General features: G+C 47.3%; 1 protein-coding gene across 3 annotated transcripts in view; it reads left to right on the top strand.

The window, feature by feature from the left end:
• Positions 1-23,248, top strand: part of fndc3a (fibronectin type III domain containing 3A) — a 63,161-nt gene extending 39,913 nt beyond the window's left edge. For all 3 annotated transcript variants that reach the window (XM_012830939.3, XM_031573003.2, XM_012830941.3), the window contains 23 exons: positions 317-393; positions 523-775; positions 1,233-1,592; positions 2,219-2,277; positions 3,894-4,138; positions 4,941-5,000; positions 5,630-5,768; positions 6,697-6,750; positions 7,156-7,280; positions 7,425-7,599; positions 7,860-7,946; positions 9,109-9,247; positions 9,663-9,731; positions 9,858-9,976; positions 13,658-13,763; positions 14,136-14,311; positions 14,518-14,631; positions 15,021-15,170; positions 15,997-16,379; positions 16,710-16,922; positions 17,313-17,479; positions 18,312-18,436; positions 20,326-23,248. In XM_012830939.3, coding sequence (XP_012686393.2) covers positions 317-393; positions 523-775; positions 1,233-1,592; positions 2,219-2,277; positions 3,894-4,138; positions 4,941-5,000; positions 5,630-5,768; positions 6,697-6,750; positions 7,156-7,280; positions 7,425-7,599; positions 7,860-7,946; positions 9,109-9,247; positions 9,663-9,731; positions 9,858-9,976; positions 13,658-13,763; positions 14,136-14,311; positions 14,518-14,631; positions 15,021-15,170; positions 15,997-16,379; positions 16,710-16,922; positions 17,313-17,479; positions 18,312-18,436; positions 20,326-20,643 — 3,713 coding nt within the window. In that variant the 3' untranslated portion in view covers positions 20,644-23,248. The remainder of the gene's footprint in view (positions 1-316; positions 394-522; positions 776-1,232; positions 1,593-2,218; positions 2,278-3,893; positions 4,139-4,940; positions 5,001-5,629; positions 5,769-6,696; positions 6,751-7,155; positions 7,281-7,424; positions 7,600-7,859; positions 7,947-9,108; positions 9,248-9,662; positions 9,732-9,857; positions 9,977-13,657; positions 13,764-14,135; positions 14,312-14,517; positions 14,632-15,020; positions 15,171-15,996; positions 16,380-16,709; positions 16,923-17,312; positions 17,480-18,311; positions 18,437-20,325) is intronic.
• The last annotated feature ends 593 nt before the right edge of the window (positions 23,249-23,841 follow it).

The following is a 23,841-nucleotide window of genomic DNA, read 5'->3' as shown; positions in this document are numbered from 1 at the left end:
CACAAGCCTCTTAAAGCAGGCCACTGAGCCTTTGATTGAAAACCCTGAGCATGTATTGCACAACAAAGAGGGCCTTACGATATGTTTGCGAGCTGGGGGGTGACATTGAGGGAGTTAAGAGTTTGCCCACTGAGCAATGAACTGAGGGCGTCTCCTGGAGTTATGTTCGAATAAATGGTGTTTACGGAGAGAGGGGATTATGATTATTAAATGTGCTCTCTCTCTCTCTCTCTCTGTGTGTGTGTGTGTGTGTGTGTGTGTGTGTGTGTGTGTGTGTGTGTGTGTGTGTGTGCGCGTGTGTTGTACTGTTTTCCAGGTCCTGCTCAGGTTCCCATGATGTCCCCAAATGGTTCAGTGCCTCCAATCTATGTGCCTCCTGGATACGTTTCACAGGTACTCCCCCTCAGTCCACTAATGAATGTTGTCACCCATCCATTTTCTATCTGTTCTTTTTTGTAACTCTCTCTCTCTCTCTCTCTCTCTCTCTTCCCCCCCCCCCCCCCCCCTCTCTCTCTCTCTCAGATCATCGAGGAGAATGGCGTACGGCGGGTGCTGGTGCTGCCTCAGCCAGAGTTCCACCACGGGGGTCACTCTCCCCTTCACCACGCGCCGCCCCCGCCGCCGCCCCCTCATGCCCACATGCCCGCCTTCCTGTCGCACCCGCCCATGATGGCCCCTCCTCCGCACCTCTACTCAGGCATGGCTGGGGGCGCCAGTGACATGGGCCCTCAGTACATCTCTCAGTACCACCCAGCACACATCTACTCAGAACAGGGTAAGTACACACACACACACACACACACACACACACACACACACACACACACTCTCATATACATACACACTCGTATACATATACATACACATACAGCCACCGACAGAAGCATGAGCCCTCAGTATAAGCCCTCAGTGGGGAACACACACACACCACACACACACACACACACACACACACTCATATACATACACACTCGTATACATATACATACAGCCACCGACAGAAGCATGAGTCCTCAGTATAAGCCCTCAGTGGGGAACACACACACACACACACACACAAAAACACACACACACACACACTGTGTTCCCAGCCTTCACTGTGCCTTTATTGCACAGATCCACCCCCTGTGGGTTTGTCACACAGTACAAGCAGCACTTAATCCACAAGCTATTACTTACCATCTTCTGCCCAATTAAACCCATTGCCCACCCGCCCTCCACTGTGTCTGTAGACCCCCACTCCCTCCATGGCCGCCCACAGTTCGTGCACCGCGACGAAAGGGCTAGCAAAACCTACGAGCGGCTGCAGAAGAAGCTCAAGGAGCGACAGGGAGGAGAGAGAGGGGGAGAAGGAGGAGGAGGAGGAGGTGGTGGAGGAGGAGGAGGAGGAGGAGGGGGAGGGGGAGGGGGACCCAACAAGGACAGCCCCCCTCCCTCCCCACAGAAGAGCCGCATGACCCCCCCAGTGTCGGATGTCCACAATGGTTTGGGCGGAAAGGGGCTGGAGCAGGAACTGAGCCGCAGCGCCTCCCCCGGATCCCCCAGACGGCCCTCCGCCACCGGTGGACGGGACAAGGACATGGAGCCTGGAGGTAGGGGGCCACAATCCGAGGCTTCTCACTGATACTACTGATAGCCTTGTTTACTTGTCTGTAACCTGCTAACCTGTGTGGCATTTACCAGCCTCTGCTTTTAGTGCACCTATGCACAGCAGTAGATCATATTTCCCCCCCTATTACTAGTAATGTATTTAATGTACTGATACACTGAAGAAGGTAATTAGTATGTGAGTTTTTCCTATGGGTCCATTCATTATTATTACTGCATCCATGAGGTAAGGTAATTTGTCAAACTCCCAGCCCTTTACCAAAGCAAGGCTTTGACTTGGCCCCAGTCCAGCCACATTCCCTTCAAGGTTCATTACGCCTGGCTAAAACACAATCTGTGCTTGAATATCATTCAACCTCCACAAAATAGCCCGTCATTGTCCTGTCTGCACATACTGATGCTGCGGCAAGTAATTGTCATGAACATCATTCATTCTGCTCCTGTTGTAACATCCATTACGGGACAGGAGATGTGTCCATATATGTGTGTGCACCTATGCTCTTCACTAGTTCCTCTGCAGGCATCTCAATACTGTATGTGCTTGGAGAGCGATGATGTGGGTAAATAAGTGCTGTTAATCTTAATCACATTTGGTGTTGTGTTTTCACAGAGTTGGATGAAGAGGCCCTGGCACTGCAAGCAAGGCTAAACAACATTAGCAAGCCAGTGGTGAGTACAGTCCCCTGCCCCCCACACACACACACACACACACACACACCACACCATTCATCTCCTTTATAAGCAGCTGTGACTGCAGCGCGGCCCTAGCGCACCGCTATGGGTCTTAATGGCAGTCGGTGTGTGTGTGTGTGTGTGTGTGGGGGGGGGGGCAGAGTGAGTCTCTTTTTTTATTTGTGGTTTTGTTCGTGTGTGCTTTAGTGTGTGTCGCCTTGGCTTTGTGTGTGTGCATGAGTAAGTGTGAGAGTGTGCGGCTCTGTAAGCCATGTTTTTGTACACTTGACAGCACAAATAATATTAGTTTAGTTTATTAGTCTGAACACACACACACAGGCACACACACACACACAAACTGACACACACAGACACACACAGAGACACACTAATGCCAACATTAAATCTTTTTAATGTAGATTTTGAATGTGTTTTTGATGCTCTGCCACTGCTGGCTTCATAAAAACACATCTGGCCCCTGGGCGCAGAGGGGCTCTGCAGAAGCCGAGGCGTTGGGATGCTGCGTTGACACTTTTTCCTAACGATAACCAGTTTACGGAATATGAAAAACGGTGTTTGCGCTTCCCGCTCCCTGTAGGTCCCGTAACAGCTTACAGTAATGACTGTGATTCATCGCAGATTTGGGCCCATTCCGATTTTATTATCCTCCGCTGCACCCCCATAATATCCAGCCGTTATTAGCTAAATGAAAACGCAAGCAGAATGGTCGGATGTGCGGAGGAAAAGCTTGTGTCCTCCTCATGGTCATAAATCATTTATTTTCTTCCTTTTTTGTTTTGGTTTGCAATCGTGGGCTTGGAACAGGACGTGAGGGCTCTTGGCTCTCGGCTCTCGGCTCATGCTATTGTGCACCAACATCACCAAGAGCCAAGTCTCAGCGAAAATCCTCCGTGAGCCAGACGGGGGAGAAGAAGCAGATTGTGTAACGAAATGTAGAGCGGTCCTTGATTTGCACAGAGATGGATGAAAATTCCCTGTAGCTCCATTTACATCCAGACTGAACAAACAGCTAGCGTCATTGAGCGCTAATGGAGGTATCAACAGGAGCCGTTTCCATACGGTTGCGTACTCGCTTTATTACACTCCCACAATGGCAACCATTTCACACAGAAAAGCCAGTATTGTTAAATGGCACTGTAATTAAAGATTGTGAAGGGAATAGTTCACACCCATACCTTGGGAAAAGAGTGGGGAAGGAGGGCCGTGTGTGCAGCACAACAATGGTGCTGATGCAAGCTAACACCGGGCCCTCCCTCCCTCACACACACCCTACTCCGCTTAAACCAGGGAAGCAGAGCTGTGGGCATGACCCCATGCTGAATTCACTGAAGCCTAATCAAGAGAGTGAAAGCATGGCCAAGGTGGTATATAGAAAGTTCTGGAAGGACTATTTAAGCGGACTATTTAAGCGGAAACCTTGAAATGTGAGGGTGTGATTCGGGGGGGGGGGGGGGAAAGGTGAATCACAGATGGATTCCGACGATCAGCATTTCTCATTCGCATGTCTTTGTCCTCTCCTGACTCCTGATTGGTCCTCTCTTTAGCCTATTCGTTTTTGTCTTTAATGTGATGTCGCTCCATCTTTTCCTCAGGTGGTGGAGATCCAGGCCCGGGATGTGTCTCTGAGCTGGAGCGTCCCACCCAGGACAGAAGCTGGGGGCGAGGGTGACGCAGCGGCAGAGGGAGACGAGGACGAGGAGGAGGAGGAGGAGGAGGAGGAGGAGGGAGAAGCACAGGGGGAAGAGGGGGCCGATCAGACACCCCCAGACCCTCCGTTCACTTACGAGGTGTCGGTCTCATACAGTGGCAAAGATGGCAGATACAAGAGTGTATACAGGTAAGTCGAGATGAGCCGGGGAAGTCAGTAGAGGTGGAACGTTGACCGACATGGCTCTCAAGACGCATCTGTAGGGTATTTTGAAGTGAATTTCTCTGTGTAGTATAGATGTGGCGATATTCAAATTCTCACTCGGACAGTCTTATCTATGGTCTCATTTTACGATATTACACAGCATTGTATGAAAGAAGGAGTACGATGTATTTGGTACCACAGATATATAATTATGTGCACGATGAATATGTAATGCCACCTGTAAAAACCAAGACACAGAAACAGTGTTTTGAAGTGCCCATGATGACATCATGTTGACTGGTATATTTGTTGGCACATATGAGGTTATTCAGTCAGCCGGTAATGTCACAGATAATGTGGAGGGGAACATCTGGAATGTTCCCTTCAAAGCAATGCATGGACACCTGTTTAAATGCAGGTACATTTGTGTCCACTGGTCTAAATCACTTCTGTGAGGACAGAAGTCCACCTTAGGTGAGTTGGGTGGAGGGAGCATTTAAGTGCTGATTGATGCAATTTCACAGGACAGCCATTTTTCTTTCTGAGCAGTGTGCACAAATTTAAGACGAGGTGACATCGCTCGGCACATAAATAGCAAGCCTCGGGCACAGAAGCTTGTGAGGACATGGTTCCTCAGCTGGTGTTCTAGAAAGTGACACCTTGGCCATGTCCCAACCCTTCCCTTCCCTCGTTTTGGATGGCTGACTTATGGATATATATATATATATATTTCTCCCCTTCTTAATGCTCTTTTCTAACGCCAGTCTCCCCTCTTTCTTCTCCCCAGTGGTAAAGACCTGGGCGCGACCATAGCAGACCTTAGACCAGCGACAGACTACCACGTCAGGTGGGTACTTTGCACTTGGCTGTTTTATTATTTACGTTAACATGAACCGCCTGAATATTTCAGCGGCGTCAGTGGACCTGCTCTACGCAGGAAATGCAGTTTTGCCACCCCAACAGGAAACGTGACTACTGCGCGCCCTAGTCAAGGGTTATTGTTGGTTATTGTAAAAGCACTGGCAATTTGTTGGATGCCATGACCTAGAAAAAGTCGATTTGTGTGAGTGTGTGTGAGTGTGTGTGAGAGTGTGTGTGTGTGTGTGTGCTAGAGTTCAGGGTCCTTTCTCAGAACAGGACACTGTGTGTGCTTAAATATGTACTGCTTGTACTGAGTGCTGTGTGTTTGTATCTGTCATGTCAAAGCTGTTTACAGCACTCTCCCTCATGCATGCTTGTGTGTTTATGGGTGTGTGTGTGTGTGTGTGTGTGTGTGTGTGTGTGTGTCTACAGGGTACAGACTCAGTGTAGGTATTGACATGGTTCCCCAGTGTCTGCGTGTGTGTGTGTGTGGCTGCAGAGTTACAAAGTCCATATGCAAGCATTTACTGGGTTTCTCCTGTGTGTTTTTTTTTATACTCACATCTGTGTGTGTGTGTGTGTGTGTGTGTGTGTGTGTGTGTGTGTGGTGTGCAGGGTCCAGGCCATGTGTAAGTGTTTACAGGGCTCCCCCTCAGAAGCAGTGAGCTTCACCACACTCAGCTGTGAGCCTGACGCCCCCAGCCCACCCAAGAAGGCCAACGGCACCAAGAACTCCCTCAGCCTGCAGTGGAAGGTAGACCTCAGTCTAAACACACACATGCACACACACACACAACCATGCATATACACACCACACACACACACACACACACACACACACACACACACACACAGCTACCACCTTCTACCCAAGAAGGCCAACGGCAACAAGAACTCGCTTGACCTGCAACTGAAGGTAGACCTCAGTCTACACACACACACACACACACACACACACACACACACACACACACACACACACACACACACACACACACACACATATATATATATGCATATACTTACACATACTCTTAAACACACATTTCCACACTCACATACATGCATATGTCCATGCATATACAGAGACATACAGTGGCACACAGCTAAGTATCCACCAGTTCACACCTTTTTCATCCTTTGCCATTCTCAAATTTGAATACACTATTGTATCTCAGCGCATAAAAGTGCCCAAGCCTTTTAAAGTGCCTGACTCATCCACCAAACCACTTACACACACACACACACACACAACACACACTCGCACCCACTCGACCAGACAAACACCTAATTTCCTGGAAAACTCATAATACCTCGCTCCACTGTGATCTCTCCGTCATGCCCATAAAAGAGTCATCTCTTTCACTGAGAGTCCATTCTGTGGTCTAATCTCTCCCGCCCCAGCCGCCCCAAAGCAATTAATCAAGCAACAGCGCACCCATCGCTTCTCTATTGTCTCCCATGAGCGTTTATGAGTGAGGACACTCAGGGGCGATACGGATGTGGTCTCATGATGAGGATGTTCCATTGCGGCCTTTTCCTTCTACACTGCCCACACACACACACACACACACACACACACACACACACACACACACACACACACTCAGACGATCAGCATCAGGAGGCTAATAACAATGCCTAATGATGATAACCTTTTCTCCCTCCCCACCCCCTGCCAGGCGCCTTGTGACAACGGCTCCAAGATCCAGAACTACATCCTGCAGTGGGACGAGGTAGGGAGAGATCCTGGCTGATTGTGTTTGTCGTTCCTTTGTCATTTCTGTTTTTCCCTTTGGGTAATTCCTCCCCTCCACCAACCCCATTATCACACTCTGTAATAGAGACGCTTGCCAGATGCGGGAGCTATGAATATGAATTGCTTGCCTGTTCGAAAATGTGCTAAACACCTTTTGCTGAACGTGGAGTCTATTCATGGCCCCGTCTTGTTTTGTACCAGGCTCTGTGAGGCAATGTAATCTCACACATCTCGTCTCCACAATGGATTGCTTCACACATCTTTGTTTGTTTGTTTGTGTGTGTGTGTGTGTGTGTGTGTGTGTGTGTGTGTGTGTGTGTGTGTGTGTGTGTGTGTGTGTGTGTGTGTGTGTGTGTGTGTGTGTGTGTGCGCGTGCGTGCAGGGAACGGGCACAGGGATCTTTGAGCAGTGTTACTACGGCCCGCCGAAGCAGTACAGAGTCACCAAGCTCTCGCCGGCCTCCAGATATGCTTTCCGCCTGGCTGCCAAGAACGACATGGGGGTCAGGTACGCCACGGCACCACGACGTTTGCATACCCCTTAGCCTAATACATTTAAACATAGTTTTTCACAATACCTGATATTTAAATGTAAGCTTTTCCTCCAAACATAACAATGTGTGTGTGTGTGTGTGCTGTGCTGTGTGTGTAGTGAGTTCAGTGAGGTGGTGGAGCTGATGACGTCGTGTGGCGTGCCGGCCCCTCCGGCCAACCCTGAGCTGGTGAAGTCTGGGGTCACCATGGTGTGCCTGCAGTGGCAGCGGCCCCAAGGCTCACCCCGCGAGGACGACATCGGCTATGTGCTCGAGATGGAGGAGATGGGATCGGTGAGTGGAAATGTGTACACACACACACACACACACACACACACACACACACACAGATGTTTTAATCCATTTCTCTTTTTACCTCCTCTGTCTCATTCACTCACACTTCTAGCACTGTATGAAATTAGTCAGTGAGTGAGTGAATGAATAAGCGTATATATACTAGAGGTATGAATGGATCGATTAAGTAACGCTCTTTAATAGATTCTGTGCAACTCTCATTTTATAATAACACACCACTCCTCCCTCCCCCATCTCAGGGCTACGGTTTCCAGCCAAGTTACGATGGTGATGAGCTCGCCTGCACAGTCAGAAACCTCCACAGGAGCACCACCTACAAGTTCCGCGTAAGAGGCGCTCAGCAGGGCCACGCTTTAATTAAAAAACCCTCTTTCTGTGTGTGTGTGTGTGTGTGTGTGTGTGTGTGTGTGTGTGTGTGTGTGAGAGAGAGAGTCATGTGTCTAATGCATTTAATAGTAGTCGTCATCCTGCCAGGCTACAGAGAGAACAACATGCTCTCTCCAACACTGTCACATATTTACACACACACACAGCGCACGTCTGTGGTCATTTGGGCTTGCCGGCCGTTGAGGTGACGGTCCCTGCTTCTCTCTCCATTTAATTTGCTCTTCCGTAGGACTGCAGGTCTCTCTGTCTGGATATGTTTGCTCTGTCATTCACGTTTGCTCTGTCATTCACACTCACTCTCTCACTCCGTCTCTCTTTCACTCCGTCTGTCCCTATTCCTGTTTGTCCTCACTGTCTTTAGTTCTGTCTCTCTCTGGTGTTTCTCTTTGTCTCATTTCCTTTAGTTTCTCTTTCTCTCTCTCTCTCCCTCTCCCTCTCTCTCTGCCTGCAGTCTATCTATCTATGAGTCATAGCACAGAGGTAAGCGTTCTTCACCTGTTGCAGCCAAATCAGTGTAGAGCGAGACTCTGCTGCGCCTGGCAACGAGAGAGAGAGAGAGAGAGAGAGAGAGAGAGAGAGAGAGAGAGAGAGAGAGAGAGAGAGAGAGAGAGAGAGAGAGAGAGAGAGAGAGAGAGAGAGAGAGAGAGAGAGAGAGAGAGAGAGAGAGAGAGAGAGAGAGAGAGAGAGAGAGAGAGAGAGAGACCTCCGTAGTTTGAACTGAGATAGGAGGAGTGAGGGGGGGAAAGGGAGCGGGAAGCAAGTGGATCTATTGAGCAGCGTTGCCCAAAAAACAACCTCAATAATCCCATCTAAGCCCTTGGCTGTGCAGCCCTGTGATAACATCCTCTAGAAGCCTAGCCTGGTGTGTGTGTATGTATGTGCAAGTGAGTGTCTGTATGTTTATGTGAGTGTAAGAGAGAGAGAGAGAGTGTGTTTGTGTGTGTTAAAGCGAACATGTGTATTTGCCCATGTACACATGTTTGCTTTGTCTTTATGAACAGATTGATCATCTGTGTGATAAATCTGTGCTGCCCTGCTGTCTGTCGTCAGCTCATACTAACATGAGTCTTCACTCCTCTTCCTCTTCCTGTCCCTGCTCAGGTGGCAGCCTACAACACAGAGGGGAAGAGTAACCCCAGCCCTGTGACGGAGATCACCACCTCCCCAGACCGACCGGCCTGTCCTCCCCGACCCACACTCAAGGCCAAGGCTAACCCCACCAGCTTCCGCATGACCTGGGGTGAGTGTGTGTTTGTGTCTGTCTGTCTGTTTGTCTGTGTTTGTATCTGTTTGTCTGTGTGTGCACGTGTGTGTGTGAACGTGTGTTGGCACCTGCACGTGTCTGTGTGTGTGTGTGTGTGAACGTGTGTTGGCACCTGCACGTGTCTGTGTCTGTGTGTGTGTGTGTGTGTGTGTGTGTGTGTGTGTGTGTGTCTGTGTGTGTGTCTGTGTGTTTGCGTATGTGAATGCGAATGCAGGTGCATTCTCATGCCCAAGGCTTCCCCAGTATTGATTGTTTTATGGCGTTTAGTTCATTTGACTGTGCTGTGTGGTGTCATTAGACACATGCAGGCTGCTGTCTGCTACCACTTCAGAAATGATGGTTGCCATGGTAATGACTCTGGGATTTTGACCATGCTTGTGTTCTCCATCAGATGCCCCCAAAGACAACGGAGGTTCAGACATCACAAAGTACACAGTGGAGATCTCTGAAGGTCTAACAGGTGTGTGTGTGTCGTTATACTGATGATTTTCTCTGAAATGAATTAGTTCCAGCTTGTGTACTAACCACTAGTGTGTGTCTGTGTAAATGTGTCTGTGTAAATGTGTGTGTGTATATGTGTGTCCAGGTTCAACATGGGAGGAGGTGTATAATGGGTCTGCGATGGAGTGTGTGTGTGATGGTCTGAAGCCAGGCTGCTCCTATCAGACCAGAGTGTACTGCATAAGTGAGGGAGGCCAGAGTACAGTAAGTCTCCACACCTCTGTCTACCGTACATACCCACACCTATATCCTACACACACACACACACACACACACACACACACACACCTATACCCTACACACACACACACACACACACACACACACACACACACACCTATACCATACACACACACACCTATACTATACATACCCACACCTATATCCTACACACACACCTATACTATACATACCCACACCTATATCCTACACACACACCTATACTATACATACCCACACCTATATCCTACACACACACCTATACTATACATACCCACACCTATATCCTACACACACACACACACACACACCTATACCCTACACACACACACACACACACACACACACCTCTATACCCTACACACACACACACACACACACACACACACACACCTATACCATACACACACACACCTATACTATACATACCCACACCTATATCCTACACACACACACACACACACACACACCTATACCATACACACACACACCTATACTATACATACCCACACCTATATCCTACACACACACCTATACTATACATACCCACACCTATATCCTACACACACACCTATACTATACATACCCACACCTATATCCTACACACACACCTATACTATACATACCCACACCTATATCCTACACACACACCTATACTATACATACCCACACCTATATCCTACACACACACCTATACTATACATACCCACACCTATATCCTACACACACACCTATACTATACATACCCACACCTATATCCTACACACACACCTATACTATACATACCCACACCTATACCGTACATAACCACACCTATACCCTACACACACATACCCACACCTATACCATACACACACACACCTATACCATACACACACACACACACACACCTATACCATACACACACCTATACCCTACACACACACCTATACCATACACACACACACACACACCTATACCCTACACACACACCTATACCCTACACACACACCTATACTATACATACCCACACCTATACCCTACACACACACACACACACACACCTATACCATACACACACACACCTATACCATACACACACACACCTATACCATACACACACTCCTATACCGTACATACCCACACCTATACCGTACATAACCACACCTATACCCTACACACACACACACACACACACACACACACACACACACACACACACACACACACACACACACACACACACACGCCTATACCATACACACACACACCTATACCATACACACCTATACTATACATACCCACACCTATACTATACACACACACACCTATACTATACACACACACACCTATACTATACATACCCACACCTATACCCTACACACACACACCTATACCATACACACACCTATACCGTACACACACACACCTATACTATACACACACACACCTATACTATACATACCCACACCTATACCATACACACACCTATACCGTACACACACACACCTATACTATACACACACACACCTATACTATACATACCCACACCTATACCCTACACACACACACCTATACCATACACACACCTATACCGTACACACACACACCTATACCGTACATACCCACACCTATACCGTACATACCCACACCTATACCGTACATACACACACCTATACCGTACACACACACACCTATAACACACACACACCTATACCGTACATACTCACACCTATAACATACTATGCAGAGATCAGCCTTTCTTTCCATCTGTCAGTCAAACTCTGTTTCCCTTTTCCTCACTGTTTCCCTCTCTCTTCCTATTAGTCTCATTCTCTCCCTCTCTCTTTCTCCTTCTCATTTTCTGTCTCACTGTCTCTCTCCCCCTCAATCCTGATCTTTCTGGGCCCCAACACAAGAAAAATCTCTCGCTCTCTCTCTCTCTCTCTCTCTCTCTCTCTCTCTCTCTCTCTCTCTTTCTCTGTCATCCTCAGAAGATATAAAATACAAGAGCTGGTCTGTTGTTCGTTCTCTTCTCTTTGTGTCTTGCTGTTATGTACTCCATCTCTGTCCCCTTTCTCTAGCTTGGTCACTATTTCTCACTCTGAGAAAAAAGCTTAGTTATCGAGTCGTCCGTGGGCTCAGCAGTCTTTTATGCCGCCATGGGCAGACTTATTGACTCATAAACGACTCCCTTGCAGCCTGCAGCCTTCACGTCTTTTCTTTTGTGCCTTTTCACTCCGCTCCGCACACGGCCACTGTAAAACCTTCACGAGGACTTCATAAAACAGCCTGACCTTCTCATCTCTGTTTAGCTCCCACGTGCCTCGGGGTCTGAGGCCTGAATCACACCCTTATGTAAGCAATCCAAAATGCATATGTTAACAGCAGCCTTGGAGTGGCGGTCTGGCCACCCAGCTGCCAGGGAAGCGGCTATTAATATCCAGAGGCTGTATAAACTTTAGATGTTGTTGCCTTTTGATGCCTAAAGTATAGCAGATCGTGAATCTAGCAGTGAGGGTCAGTGAAATGAGACCCCAAAGACAGATGGAGGAGATTTACACCACAGTTTGTGTAAAAGGGACCAAACGTAGACGTTATCCTAAAATGTAATTTATATAGAGCACATTGTAGCCCAATGTACTAGTTTAGAGATAGGATAGTGTGGGTAGCATTCATAGAAATAAAAGTGGGTGAAGAAGAAGAAGGGGTTGTGGATGGTGGCTGCCGCAGCATATGCGTACCCACACCCCTATGCCCACCAGAGCCCTCAGGAAGCACATGACTGGTCGTCTCCTCGGGGCCAGAAGGAGCAGTGATGGTGTGCTGTGGTGCGTCGGCACGCATGAGCCGACCCAGCAGGAGACGAGTCAGGCGTTCCATCATGAGTCAGGAACTCGCCGAAGACGCCAGCCGCATTCTAACCGAGTCTTCTCCACAAGTCCTTAATCCCGACCCATACGGCTGCGTCTCCTCCTTCTTGCCTTTCTGTGTGTGTGTGTGTGTGTGTGTGTGTTTGTATACACGATGGCTTGGCACGGCATCTGGAGCTTCCGATTTCATGAATCGGGAGGCAGCTGTGAAAAGAATCCCGGGCTTTCTGCTTTTTAGTTCATAAATCCGCCGTGTGCAATCCAGGCCCGACATGGCGGCTTTGGCGGCCTGTCGGACTGCTGTCTCATGCATTTATGCGTCTCGGCTGTGCCAAAATAGCAGCATGACACGCTGCTGACGGCCTTGTGAACAGTTCTTCTCTCGCAATCGCTCTTGTTCTCTCTCTCTCTCTCTCTCTCTCTCTCTTTTTCTCTTTCTGCCAGACCTAACGTGAGTGATGGCTCACGTGGTGCCTCATTTCTGAGAGACAGGCAGGAAAGGGGAGAGCGTAGATCTGTAGACTAACTAACAGGATTGGAAAAGATGAGCTGATTTGGGTTCGCTGCGGGGGGGGGGGGGGGGGGGGGGTTTGTGTAGCTGTTTCCAAACCTGTGTGTGACTCAGAGCATAGTCACACAGTTGGGCAAATTGACAGATATGCCGGGTTTTGGCACAGACAGTGCTGGCGTGATTGGATTTTGTCTGCCAATCAGGCACACAATGCTAGGAAAGTCACTAAGGGGGGAAGGGCTGAGTTAGACAACTCAATTGATCGTGTCTGTGTCTGTGTCTGTGTGTGTGTGTGTGTTCCAGCTGTCGGAGGCCCTGCAGGTACAGACTCCAGCCGTACCCCCTGGTCCATGCCAGCCCCCCAGAGTGGTGGGTCGCCCCAAAGCACGAGAGCTGCAGCTGCGCTGGAGTGAGTCCTCCCCTCTACTGGCCCTTCACATGTCTTTGTCTGTCTGTCCGTCTGAGTGTTCGAAAGGGGACTTCGGTCAAAGAGTGTGCTAATGTGTATATTTATGTGTAAGGCTAGGATATCCCCTAGGATGTCATTGTCATAAACATTTCAAAAAGTTATTTGGATGATATTTGAACACACAAATGTTTAGGTCACTTCTCATTCCTCAGTCAGTGAAGGTGTGTGCTGATGTATGCTCGGCGCGTGTGTGTGTGTCTGTGTATGCAAACATGTGCGCGCGTGTGTGTGTATGCATACGCGTGCGCATGCGATGCGTGTGCATCCCTGTGTGGTGAACGTCTCCTGATGGTCTCCCCCTCGTTCTGTTAGGTCCTCCTCAGGTGGACGGTGGCAGCGTGGTGGTCGGCTACAGCGTGGAGGTGTGCGGGGCGCAGTCAGAGGAGGGCCGGGAGGTGTACCAGGGCTCCGAGCTGGACTGCACAGTCAGCAGCCTGCTGCCTGGACGTGCGTACAGCTTCCGGGTCAGAGCAGCCAACAAAGCAGGGGTAAGGACAACAGCAGGGAAGTGTGTGTGTGTGTGTGTGTGTGTGTGTGTGTGTGTGCGATTATGTGTACAGTATTTTTGGGGCTCTGTGCTTTTCTGATGTGTTTGTATTTTCTGTGTGTTTTTCTCCATAATTATAATTTATGATTTGGTGTGCGACTTTCTGGTCTGTGTGTGACATTCTGATTTGTGTGTGTGTGTTGACAGTATGGTCCCTTCTCGGAGCGATCAGAGGCCACAACGGGCCCCGGGGCTCCAGAGCAGTGCCGCCCCCCTCACGTCACCTGCAGATCCCCCTCCTGTGCTGTGGTCAGCTGGGAGGTAAGACACCACTGTGCTGTGGCTTAGACTCCATATACCGTACTGAATCAAAGTTTTAGGCACGTTTGAAGCAATGCTGTTAAGTGAGAACGCTTAAAAAAAAAAAGTTTTTTGTTTTTACTCATCAATTAACAACTTACAAAGTGCATTACAAAAGAATGTTTGAAAATCTAAATGTATATTGATACACTAATGTAGAAAAAAGAAACCATATTCAGACAGATGCTTCAGGCTTTTGCACATTACCATATATACTCCCACATATGTATGCGTGGGGATGGTTGAAGATAATACTTTGAGTATCTGTGCTACCGCCTTATCCTTATGTGTTGATTTTTCATTACTAATGGCATGGTTTTGTCTGTCTTTACTGGTGCTCCTCTATCTAGGCTCCCCCCAGCAACGGTGCCCCAGTAACGGAGTTCCGTGTGGAGTGGGGTGCAGCTGAGGGGAGTATGCAGTCGTGCTACTCAGGAGCAGCCCTCGGCCATGAGGTGAAGGGCCTTCTACCTGCCTCCAACTACTTTTGCAGAGTACAGGTGAGACCCACACACACACACACACACACACACGCACACACACACACAGAGTTCGTTCCTACCTGCATCCAGCTTCCTGTAACACTCTCAGCAGAGAGAGCCTGTCAGCTAGGAGAGCACACTTCTGATTTCATATGCCATGAGCTGTCCACCTTCTCCATGAAAAACCACATCCTTATATCCCAGTGTCACCTATATTTTACCTGTCAATTGTGAAGTATACGCTTTAGAAAACCATCAGTACTGTATTTCAATCAGGGTAGATGGTTCTAGATTTCTAAACCACCATCTCCACCTAGTGGTGGGAGAAGACTGCTGAAAGTCAGCTCTGTGGAAGGCTTGGGTAGCTTCAGTTGTTAACTGAATTAAGCAGGACTCGCGGTAAGCTGTGACTGCTGTGACTGCTTTTAAAACGTTCCGTTTGTATACCGTTAGTATTTATTGTTACACTAGGTCTCTAGTGCTCGTAGCTTGACTGTTCTCTCCCTTGTACGTCGCTTTGGACCAAAGCATCTGCTAAATGACTAAATGTAAATGTATACAGGCGAAACATGAACTTGTTTATGTCACTGACAGTCTGGCAAAATGTACATAGAGACTGACAGTCCTTGCTTGCCCGTGGGTCAGATTAACTGATTAGAAATCAGCAAAATAAGCAATTTTTAAGTCATGTTTTTCTAGTGACCATATTTTCTCATTTAAAAAAAAAAAAAAAAAAAAAATCACTAACATACATAATGAGTTTGACACATGAGTGTATGACTGAATTTTTTGATGAATTTTCTTTTTTTTTCTTTTTTTTTTTTCCGTGTGTGTGTAATTGTAGGCGGTGAACGTGGCAGGAGCGGGCCCCTTCAGCGAGGTGGTGTTGTGCCAGACGCCCTGCTCGGTGCCCGCGGCAGTCAGCGTGGTCCACGCCCTACGGGAGAGCGAGATGACCGTGGAGCAGCCTGCCCGGCCGCGCCACCGCAGCGAGGAGGACGACGACGATGATGATGATGAGGAGGAGGAGGAAGACGAGGAGGAGGAGGAGTCGCCTCCACTTCTCTACTCGCCCTCCACCTGCCTGGGCCTGCGCTGGGAGCCGCCCTGCGACCACGGCAGCGAGATCACCTCCTACCTGATCGACCTGGGAGAGAGGCAGCCCATACTCACCGGGCCTGTCACCAAACACATCCTCCAGAACCTACAGCCTGACACCACCTACAGGTAGACACACACACATTCATTCTCTCTCTCTTACACTCGCTCACTCATACACACACACACACACACACACACACACACACACACACACAAACACACACACACACACACACACACACACATACATCAGCAGCCCATGTTCACTCGTCCTGTTACAAAAATACATCCATATTAACCTACTGTCTGACATCACATGCATAAGTCCCAACATGTAGGACATCAGTTTTTCCATGCAGTCTGAAAAGTGTCAAATGTCTGTCCCAAGTAGAAATGTCCTGAGGTGGTGATGTGGTCCCTGTCCCTCTTCTTCTCTCCTCTCCTCTCCTGGTTTAGAGTGAGGATCCAGGCCTTGAACAGTCTGGGTGCGGGCCCCTTCAGCCACACCTTTAAGCTGAAGACCAAGCCCCTGCCCCCGCCACCCCCCCGCCTGGAGTGCACCGCCTTCAGCCACCAGACCCTCCGGTTCAAGTGGGGCGACGGCCCCGCCAAAGCCACCACCTCCGATGCCCTGCAGTACCTCCTGCAGATGGAGGACAGGAACGGGAGGTGTGTGTGCGTGTGTGCGTGTGTGTGTGCGTGTGTGTGTGTGTGTGTGTGTGTGTGTGTGTGTGTGTGTGTGTGTGTGTGTGTGTGTGTGTGTGTGTGTGTGTACATGTCTTTTACTGCTGTGTGGCACAGTTGTATTTTACCATACAATTGTTCCAGGGTGTGTGTTTTAGAGTGTGTCACTCTCATTTGTCTGTGGGTGTAGTAAGTGTGCGTGTTTGTTTGTGTGTGTGTGTGTGTGCACGCGCACCTTTAATTCCTGTTACACAGTTGGTTATTTAAAATGTAAAAATAATTTATTAAGTGCTTTGCATTAGTGCTCTGCGAGGGTACGTGTTTATAATCATTGTCTGACCTACCTCTCTCTCTCTCTCTCTCTCTCCCCCCCAGATTTGCACTCTTGTACAAAGGACCATGCCACACTCATAAAGTGCAGAGGCTGAATGAATCTACCTCTTACACGTTCCGCATCCAAGCCTTTAATGAGGCGGGGGAGGGGCCCTTCTCCAATGTTTACACGTTCACCACGCTCCGCTCGCCCCCCGCCGCCCTCAAAGGTAACCAGCGCACACCGACACACACACACACACACACACACACACACCACAGATCAAGGTGTGACTGTTGTTCATGCAGAGGATTTAGTATTATGTTGAGATCTTGCTTTTAGTGCTCAGATGAAGCCCTGGTAAGAGAAGGGCTTTCATTAGGCTTTTTCTTGCTGTTAGGAGCAGAGCTCACTGCTCACACAATGTTCACTCTGCAACCTTCACGACCGACAACACAAACCTGAGTAGAATCTGTGGCTAGCTAGAGTTGGTTTTTGTCCCTTTTTTAAAAAGCCTTTGATTATGTTCTGTACCTTTTTGAAGAGTTGGACATTTTTCAGCTTTTGAAGATGTTCAGTGTGCCTGTCGAGACCAGCCAGCTGCAGTGCTTCTAAAAGGGTTCAGTCACTTGGGACCGCATCTTTTTGACTGAAAGTGTGTGTGTGTGCGTGTGTGTGCGCTACCGTATGTTGTTGCAGATTCCTGATTCATTACTCGAGCATAATGTAGCTGCCTGACTCATTTGTGTATGTGGGCGGGCTAATGAAACACCTGGCCAGCAGTTGTGATGGCATTTTGATGGCTCGACGAGAGGCAGGATATTCTGAAACCGCTCACGCTACTTCATTCACCCCCACTCCCACAACTGATTTTTGTTTTTTTTGTTAGAATTCTTATTCTTATTCTCTCTCTCCATCATCTAAACCGTTTTTTTTTCTTTCTTGGTCTTGTGGCTTGGTGTTGTTGAATGTGTAGCAGTCATGCGCATATGAGGAGCGTGTGTCTGTCATCTGTGGAGTATGGCTGAAGTCGTCTTTCTTCTTCTTCCTCTGTGTTTCAGCTCCTAAAGTGGAGCGCGTGGGCGACCAATCCTGTGAGATCAGCTGGGAGGCGCTGCAGCCCATGAAGGGAGACCCCATCAGCTACACGCTGCAGAGCATGCTGGGAAATTCTGAGTTCAAACAGGTAACCTGGAAGCAGTTTGAGTCTGTATGAGTTAAAGACTCCCATCTTTTTTTATTTTGCAATTAACTTGAAGTTACCTGTGACTCAAGGCAGATAATATCGGAAATAAATAATGACTGTTAAACTACTATTTTGCACCTGAGCCGACTCAAAACATGAAGAAAACATGTGTGCAGTCCCCCGTACACAAACACACCCTATGTTCATGAGAACCGCTGAAATGGAAAACCATCTTCGCTCTCTGAGCCTCATGTCATTCTGTCACTGGCCCTGCCCACTTTAGGTGGCATCAGATCTGACATTGGTCTGACACAGATTTGTCCAAATCTCGCCTAAATCAAGGTCAGATCAGTTCCATATTCCACAGCTGCCCGTTATGTCCTCCATCAACCGTATTCATCGCTCTCGACCCTGAAGGCCACTCTCCATTTGTCACCGTTTGGCTCGGGCTGAGGGACGGCAGGTGTTCGCTCACTTTCAGGCCGCTCCTGCTGGATGCTAATGTGGACTAATGTGGGCTATCGGTGGCGCTTTGTCACGCCAATGTGACGTTAATCCCCTGGGTAGAGGCCCCGCCGAATGAAATAAAACAGGAATAATGAATATCATATCCAGGCTGTTTTGCATGCCCCCTGACACCGCCAGCGCCCAGCACCAGCACCATTCATCTCAGGGCGACCCACAGCTACCTCCCAACAGCTGTGTGCTCTGGCCAGGAATACAAACGGCTCCCCCTTCACCGACTACATTGATATCAGAGTAGTCCCTTCCCCCATCGATGTCCCATTATTTCTCTCAGCATTGTTCAATGACCATGTGAAGCTATTTAACATCATATGCAAGTGGCTCTGATCACTGATCACTTGTCTTTTAATAGGAAGCTGATTTTGAGAAATTAAACATTGCTTCAGGCTATGCAGCAAACAGTATTTCTTTGTTGTGATGGTTGCCTAGTTGCAATGCTAGCTAACTGCCAAGCTAACTATGGAAACTTAAATAACCTTAAATGGTTTAAATGGCAGAGTTCCATGTGCATGAAATGATAGGTAGTTATCTAGTCATTAGTCTCCTCAACTGAATTGAAACATTTTAATAAGAAAAGGTGGAAAAAGGTTGCCTGTGCTTTGCGGCTTTGGGTTGGAGTGTGTGTGTGTGTGTGTGTGTGTGTGTGTGTGTGTGTGTGTGTGTGTGTGTGTGTGTGTGTGTGTGTGTGTGTGTGGTGTGTGTGTGTGCGCGCGCATGTGTGCACGTGGCACCACCTGACGAATTGGGCAGCTGTGTGTTGAGTTTGTGACGACAGCAGCATCCTCAGTAAATCCCACCTGACATCAGCTACTGCTCGATCTCTCGCTCACACCCACACCGTCTCTCTCTCCGTTTGGATGTTGGGTGCCATGGAAAAGTACTGGGCAGTCTAATGCATCATCTGTCCTCTGTGTGTATGAGAGAGAGAGAGAGAGAGAAAAAGAGAGAGAAAGAACGAAAGAGAACACAGCTACAGGCTACCATAGAAACCACCAGGAGGGCACAATGAAGGATGACTCCATTCAATGACAGAATATTCTCCTTCCACGTCCTCCCCCATGCCCTCTTTCTCCTCCCTGTCTCATCTTTATCTCCATCACTCCAGCATCCTCCAACCCCTCAGTTCAAAATACACTGTATGGGAACATGTGTGTAGAAGATACAGTATATAAACCTATTTATTACCTAATAATGAACAGTCATGAACCACATGCGCATAGAAAGTACCACTCATTTACACACTCTCTCTCTCTCTCTCTCTCTCTCTCTCTCTCTCTCTCTCGCGCTCTCTCTCTCTCGCGCGCTCTCTCTCGCGCTCTCTCTTTCTTTCTCTCTCTCTCTCTCTCTCTCTCTCTCTCTCTCAGGTGTATAAGGGCAGCTCATCCTCGCACACGATGTCGGGGCTCCAGGTAACCAGCGAGTACCGCTTCCGCGCCTGCGCCCACCGCCTGTGCCAGGACGCGCCCGAGCTGGCCGGCCCCTACAGCCCCACCGTCTTCCTGCAGCCACAGCGCCCGGCGCCAGACGCGGGCGGAGGCGCTGCGGGGGGCGCCCGGGCAACAGAGGCACGGCGGGCCAAGCGCAGCCTGACGGACGAGCAGCTAACGCTCATCTTCATCCTGCTCTTCGGCGTCAGCGGCATCCTCATCGCATTCGTCATCCAGTACTTTGTCATTAAGTGAGACTGCCCACAGGAGATGTGAAGGATTGTGCAAAAGAGGAAAACAAAAACAGACACACACCTACACATATACATACATGTATACATACAACCCCCCCCCCCCCCATCCTACATGATCTGTATGGCTTTGTTTTTTCCATTTTGTTTTTAGTTTTTGTTTTTTTATTTCTCTTTTATTTTATCTTGTTTCCTTATATCTGTTGTTTTTTTCCTTGTCTTGTTTGCGTCATGCGATTCAGCCGTGCGCAGGAAAGGAAAGGAAGGCTGTGAAGGTTATTCCTTCCGTCTTACGTCTTCTCTTTATTTCATTTCTATCTCTCATCCCCCCCTCTTGCTCCCCACTGTTGGCGGAGCTCTCTTGTTTCAGTAGGGTTGTGTTTTTGTATGTCAGGATGGGAGGACCGAGCAGCTCAGCTCAGAGGATGGATCATCTCTTGCTTTTCATCTCATTCATTCACCTAACTACGTATATTTGTCACGCATATTTTCATATATGTGCAGATGTAGGCATCTTGTTATTTATATATATATATATATATATATATATATATATATACACACACACACATATTTTTTAGCTCCGGTATGGGAGAATCTGATTGGTTTTTCAGGCCTGGCCCTCGGGCCTTGGCCCCCCTTCTTAAGAGAGTGCTTTTGGGGACAGGAAGGCAGAGTGAAGTGTACCGGCAGACTCTCTGGGAAACCGCCTCCGAGGTTCATGAGAGAAGTGGCCACCATGGACGACCAAAAAGCTTTGGGGTCGCCCGTGGGACCCCAGAAGGACTTGTGAACCCCCCACCCCCCACCCACCCCACCCCCTCAACACAGTCCACCCCATCCCCACCCCATCCCCACCCCCTAAAATGTTGGGGGATGAGTTCCCAAAGAGAAGAAGGAACCTTATAAGAGGTGCAGCATGGCCCTCTGCGGTGTAGTAGAACGTTCATTTAGCACTTTCCAAACTTTTCGATGTCCCGAATGTGTAAGGATGCAAAAATGACTAGAGAAATGTTTAGTATATTTTTGTACAGTGAAGAAACACAGAAAAACCTGTTAATTCCCAAAGGGGGGAATATCTCATGACAGGGTTTAGTGGGGATAGGCATAAACAAACAAACAAACAAACAAACAAACAAACAAAGTGAAGGAAAAAAAAATGAGAACCAAACTAACACGAGAAGAAAAAAATGAAGAGTTATTTTTTAATATCAAGTAGTTACTGTAGCTTGTTTTTACAGTCATACAGCGGCTGCTTAGCTCCAAAACATTTTCTCAGCACAAGGAAGAGAAAACAAACAAACAAAAAAAGAATAGAAAAAATGTACACTTTCTGGAAACTTTCTGTCATCGGTTTTGCACCTTAGAGAAGGGATGTTAGAGGAAACACGATGCGCTCAGATGGATCATGCAAAGCCCTGTTTGTGTCTTGGGTGTTTTAAAAAATTGCAGTTCTATTGAATATATTATAGTCTTTGAAACTGGTATATGAAACTGTTATGATTTAAAAATAGATAAAGAAGAAGAAGAAGAAGAAGAAAAATCTCTGACTTCAGGAGCTTGCTAATTAAATTAAAATCAACTAGCATTTTTTGCTTAAGTATTCATTTCTTATTCTTAAGTTTAGTTTAAACTGATTAAGTTCCTTTTACTTTTTTTAGCAATATTAATTTTGATGTATTGTTTAAGATAATCATGAGGGTATTTCATTATAGAGCTTAATATTAATTTTGTGAAATTCTTTTGAATCCCTCCCCCCCCCCCCCTGTATGTCGTCATAGGGCTGGGTGGGTTTATGTGAGGCAGGAGGGGATAGGGCTATGCATTTGAAGTTTATTTTTTATATCAGAAAATAATTTAAGTTAATTCTGTCCAGAGGAAGAAAATTGAAAAAAGGAAAAAAAAATCTTGTGGTGCAGAAATGCAAAACAGAAAGACGGCAGTAAAACCATGTGCTCATTCGTCATGTACTTCCTGTGAAATCTAACACTTGCCTTTTCTCTCTGTGTTTAGGTCTTTGTGAGTGATTGCAAACACTGAACCCACAAACAGTGTAGCAGTCTGCTAGTAGGGTTTTTGTGATGTGTTTGGTTATGGGATGGCCATTGCTGTTGCAACAGTTAAAAAAATAAACAGGTACTTTGCAAGAAGTCTTGGATGATTTAAATATATATATATATAAAAAAAGAATTACATGATTTGGTCTTCTAGATATTCTGCAATGTCTCTTTGTCAAAAAATCTCAAATTCCTATTTTTGATAGTGATTTAAAAAAAAATGTAATTGCAACATGTGCCATTTTAGCCCCTCCCCCCACCATGGTAGACTCCCTACTATTGGCTGGCGGGAGAAAGGAAGCTACAAAAAGAAAAAATATGCACAAAAAAATTAGACCATTTTTATGTCATTTTAATGTTTGCAGTTACCTCATGCACCGTACATTCCAAAATGAGAGATTTGTTATACTCTACATACTACCAGACATATCACTTTAAACTGTTCGTTATGAAATAAAAGAAATGTATAATCATAAATATGTATCTAAAGTGTATCTGTATAGCCATGATATCTACAGAACATCCATGCACAATAAAAGATTTATAATTCTTCATTGTTGACAGTTTTCTTCATCAATCCATCATAAATATTTGACTATAAATCAGTTTCATGTTTTCATCTGTTATTCCCTCAGACACTACTGGTTTTGTACTGACCTGTTCAGATGCCATTATGTGTGTGTTGGGGTGGCTGAATGCGAATATGAATGTGGGCTGACCCTAAACCTTATGGACAACTATACCTTACTCTCCACTGATCTGTTAAAAAATAAAATTAATGCTTTATCAAATCTCTGTGTCTGGTGGAGACCTTTATATGTGCTAATTGTTAAACTCTTTGGGTTTCTTTCTTTTTACTGGATACATTTCCCTTTTTTGAGTCTCAGTCTGTAGAATAAAGTGAAAAAATACTTCAACATTGTTACAACTGCTGCACATAATGAAAGTAACTATGGTGCTTTTTTTCCCTCCTCTGTACAAAGCACCTGCTATCTCTTCAACGCATCAGTGCAGAATTCATTTTAGCACCCCAATGGGACAGTGACACAACGCACTACTTTATGTGAGCATCCTCAATGAGGAGGTAGGACCTGCCAGCAGCAATCTGCAAAATATATTGACCTTAGTGTCACGCGAGGGACCAC

This window comes from Clupea harengus, chromosome 9, assembly GCF_900700415.2.
Source record: "Clupea harengus chromosome 9, Ch_v2.0.2, whole genome shotgun sequence".
NCBI lineage: Eukaryota > Metazoa > Chordata > Actinopteri > Clupeiformes > Clupeidae > Clupea > Clupea harengus.
Note: the sequence above shows the minus strand (reverse complement) of the source record. Positions and strands in the feature narration are given on the sequence as shown.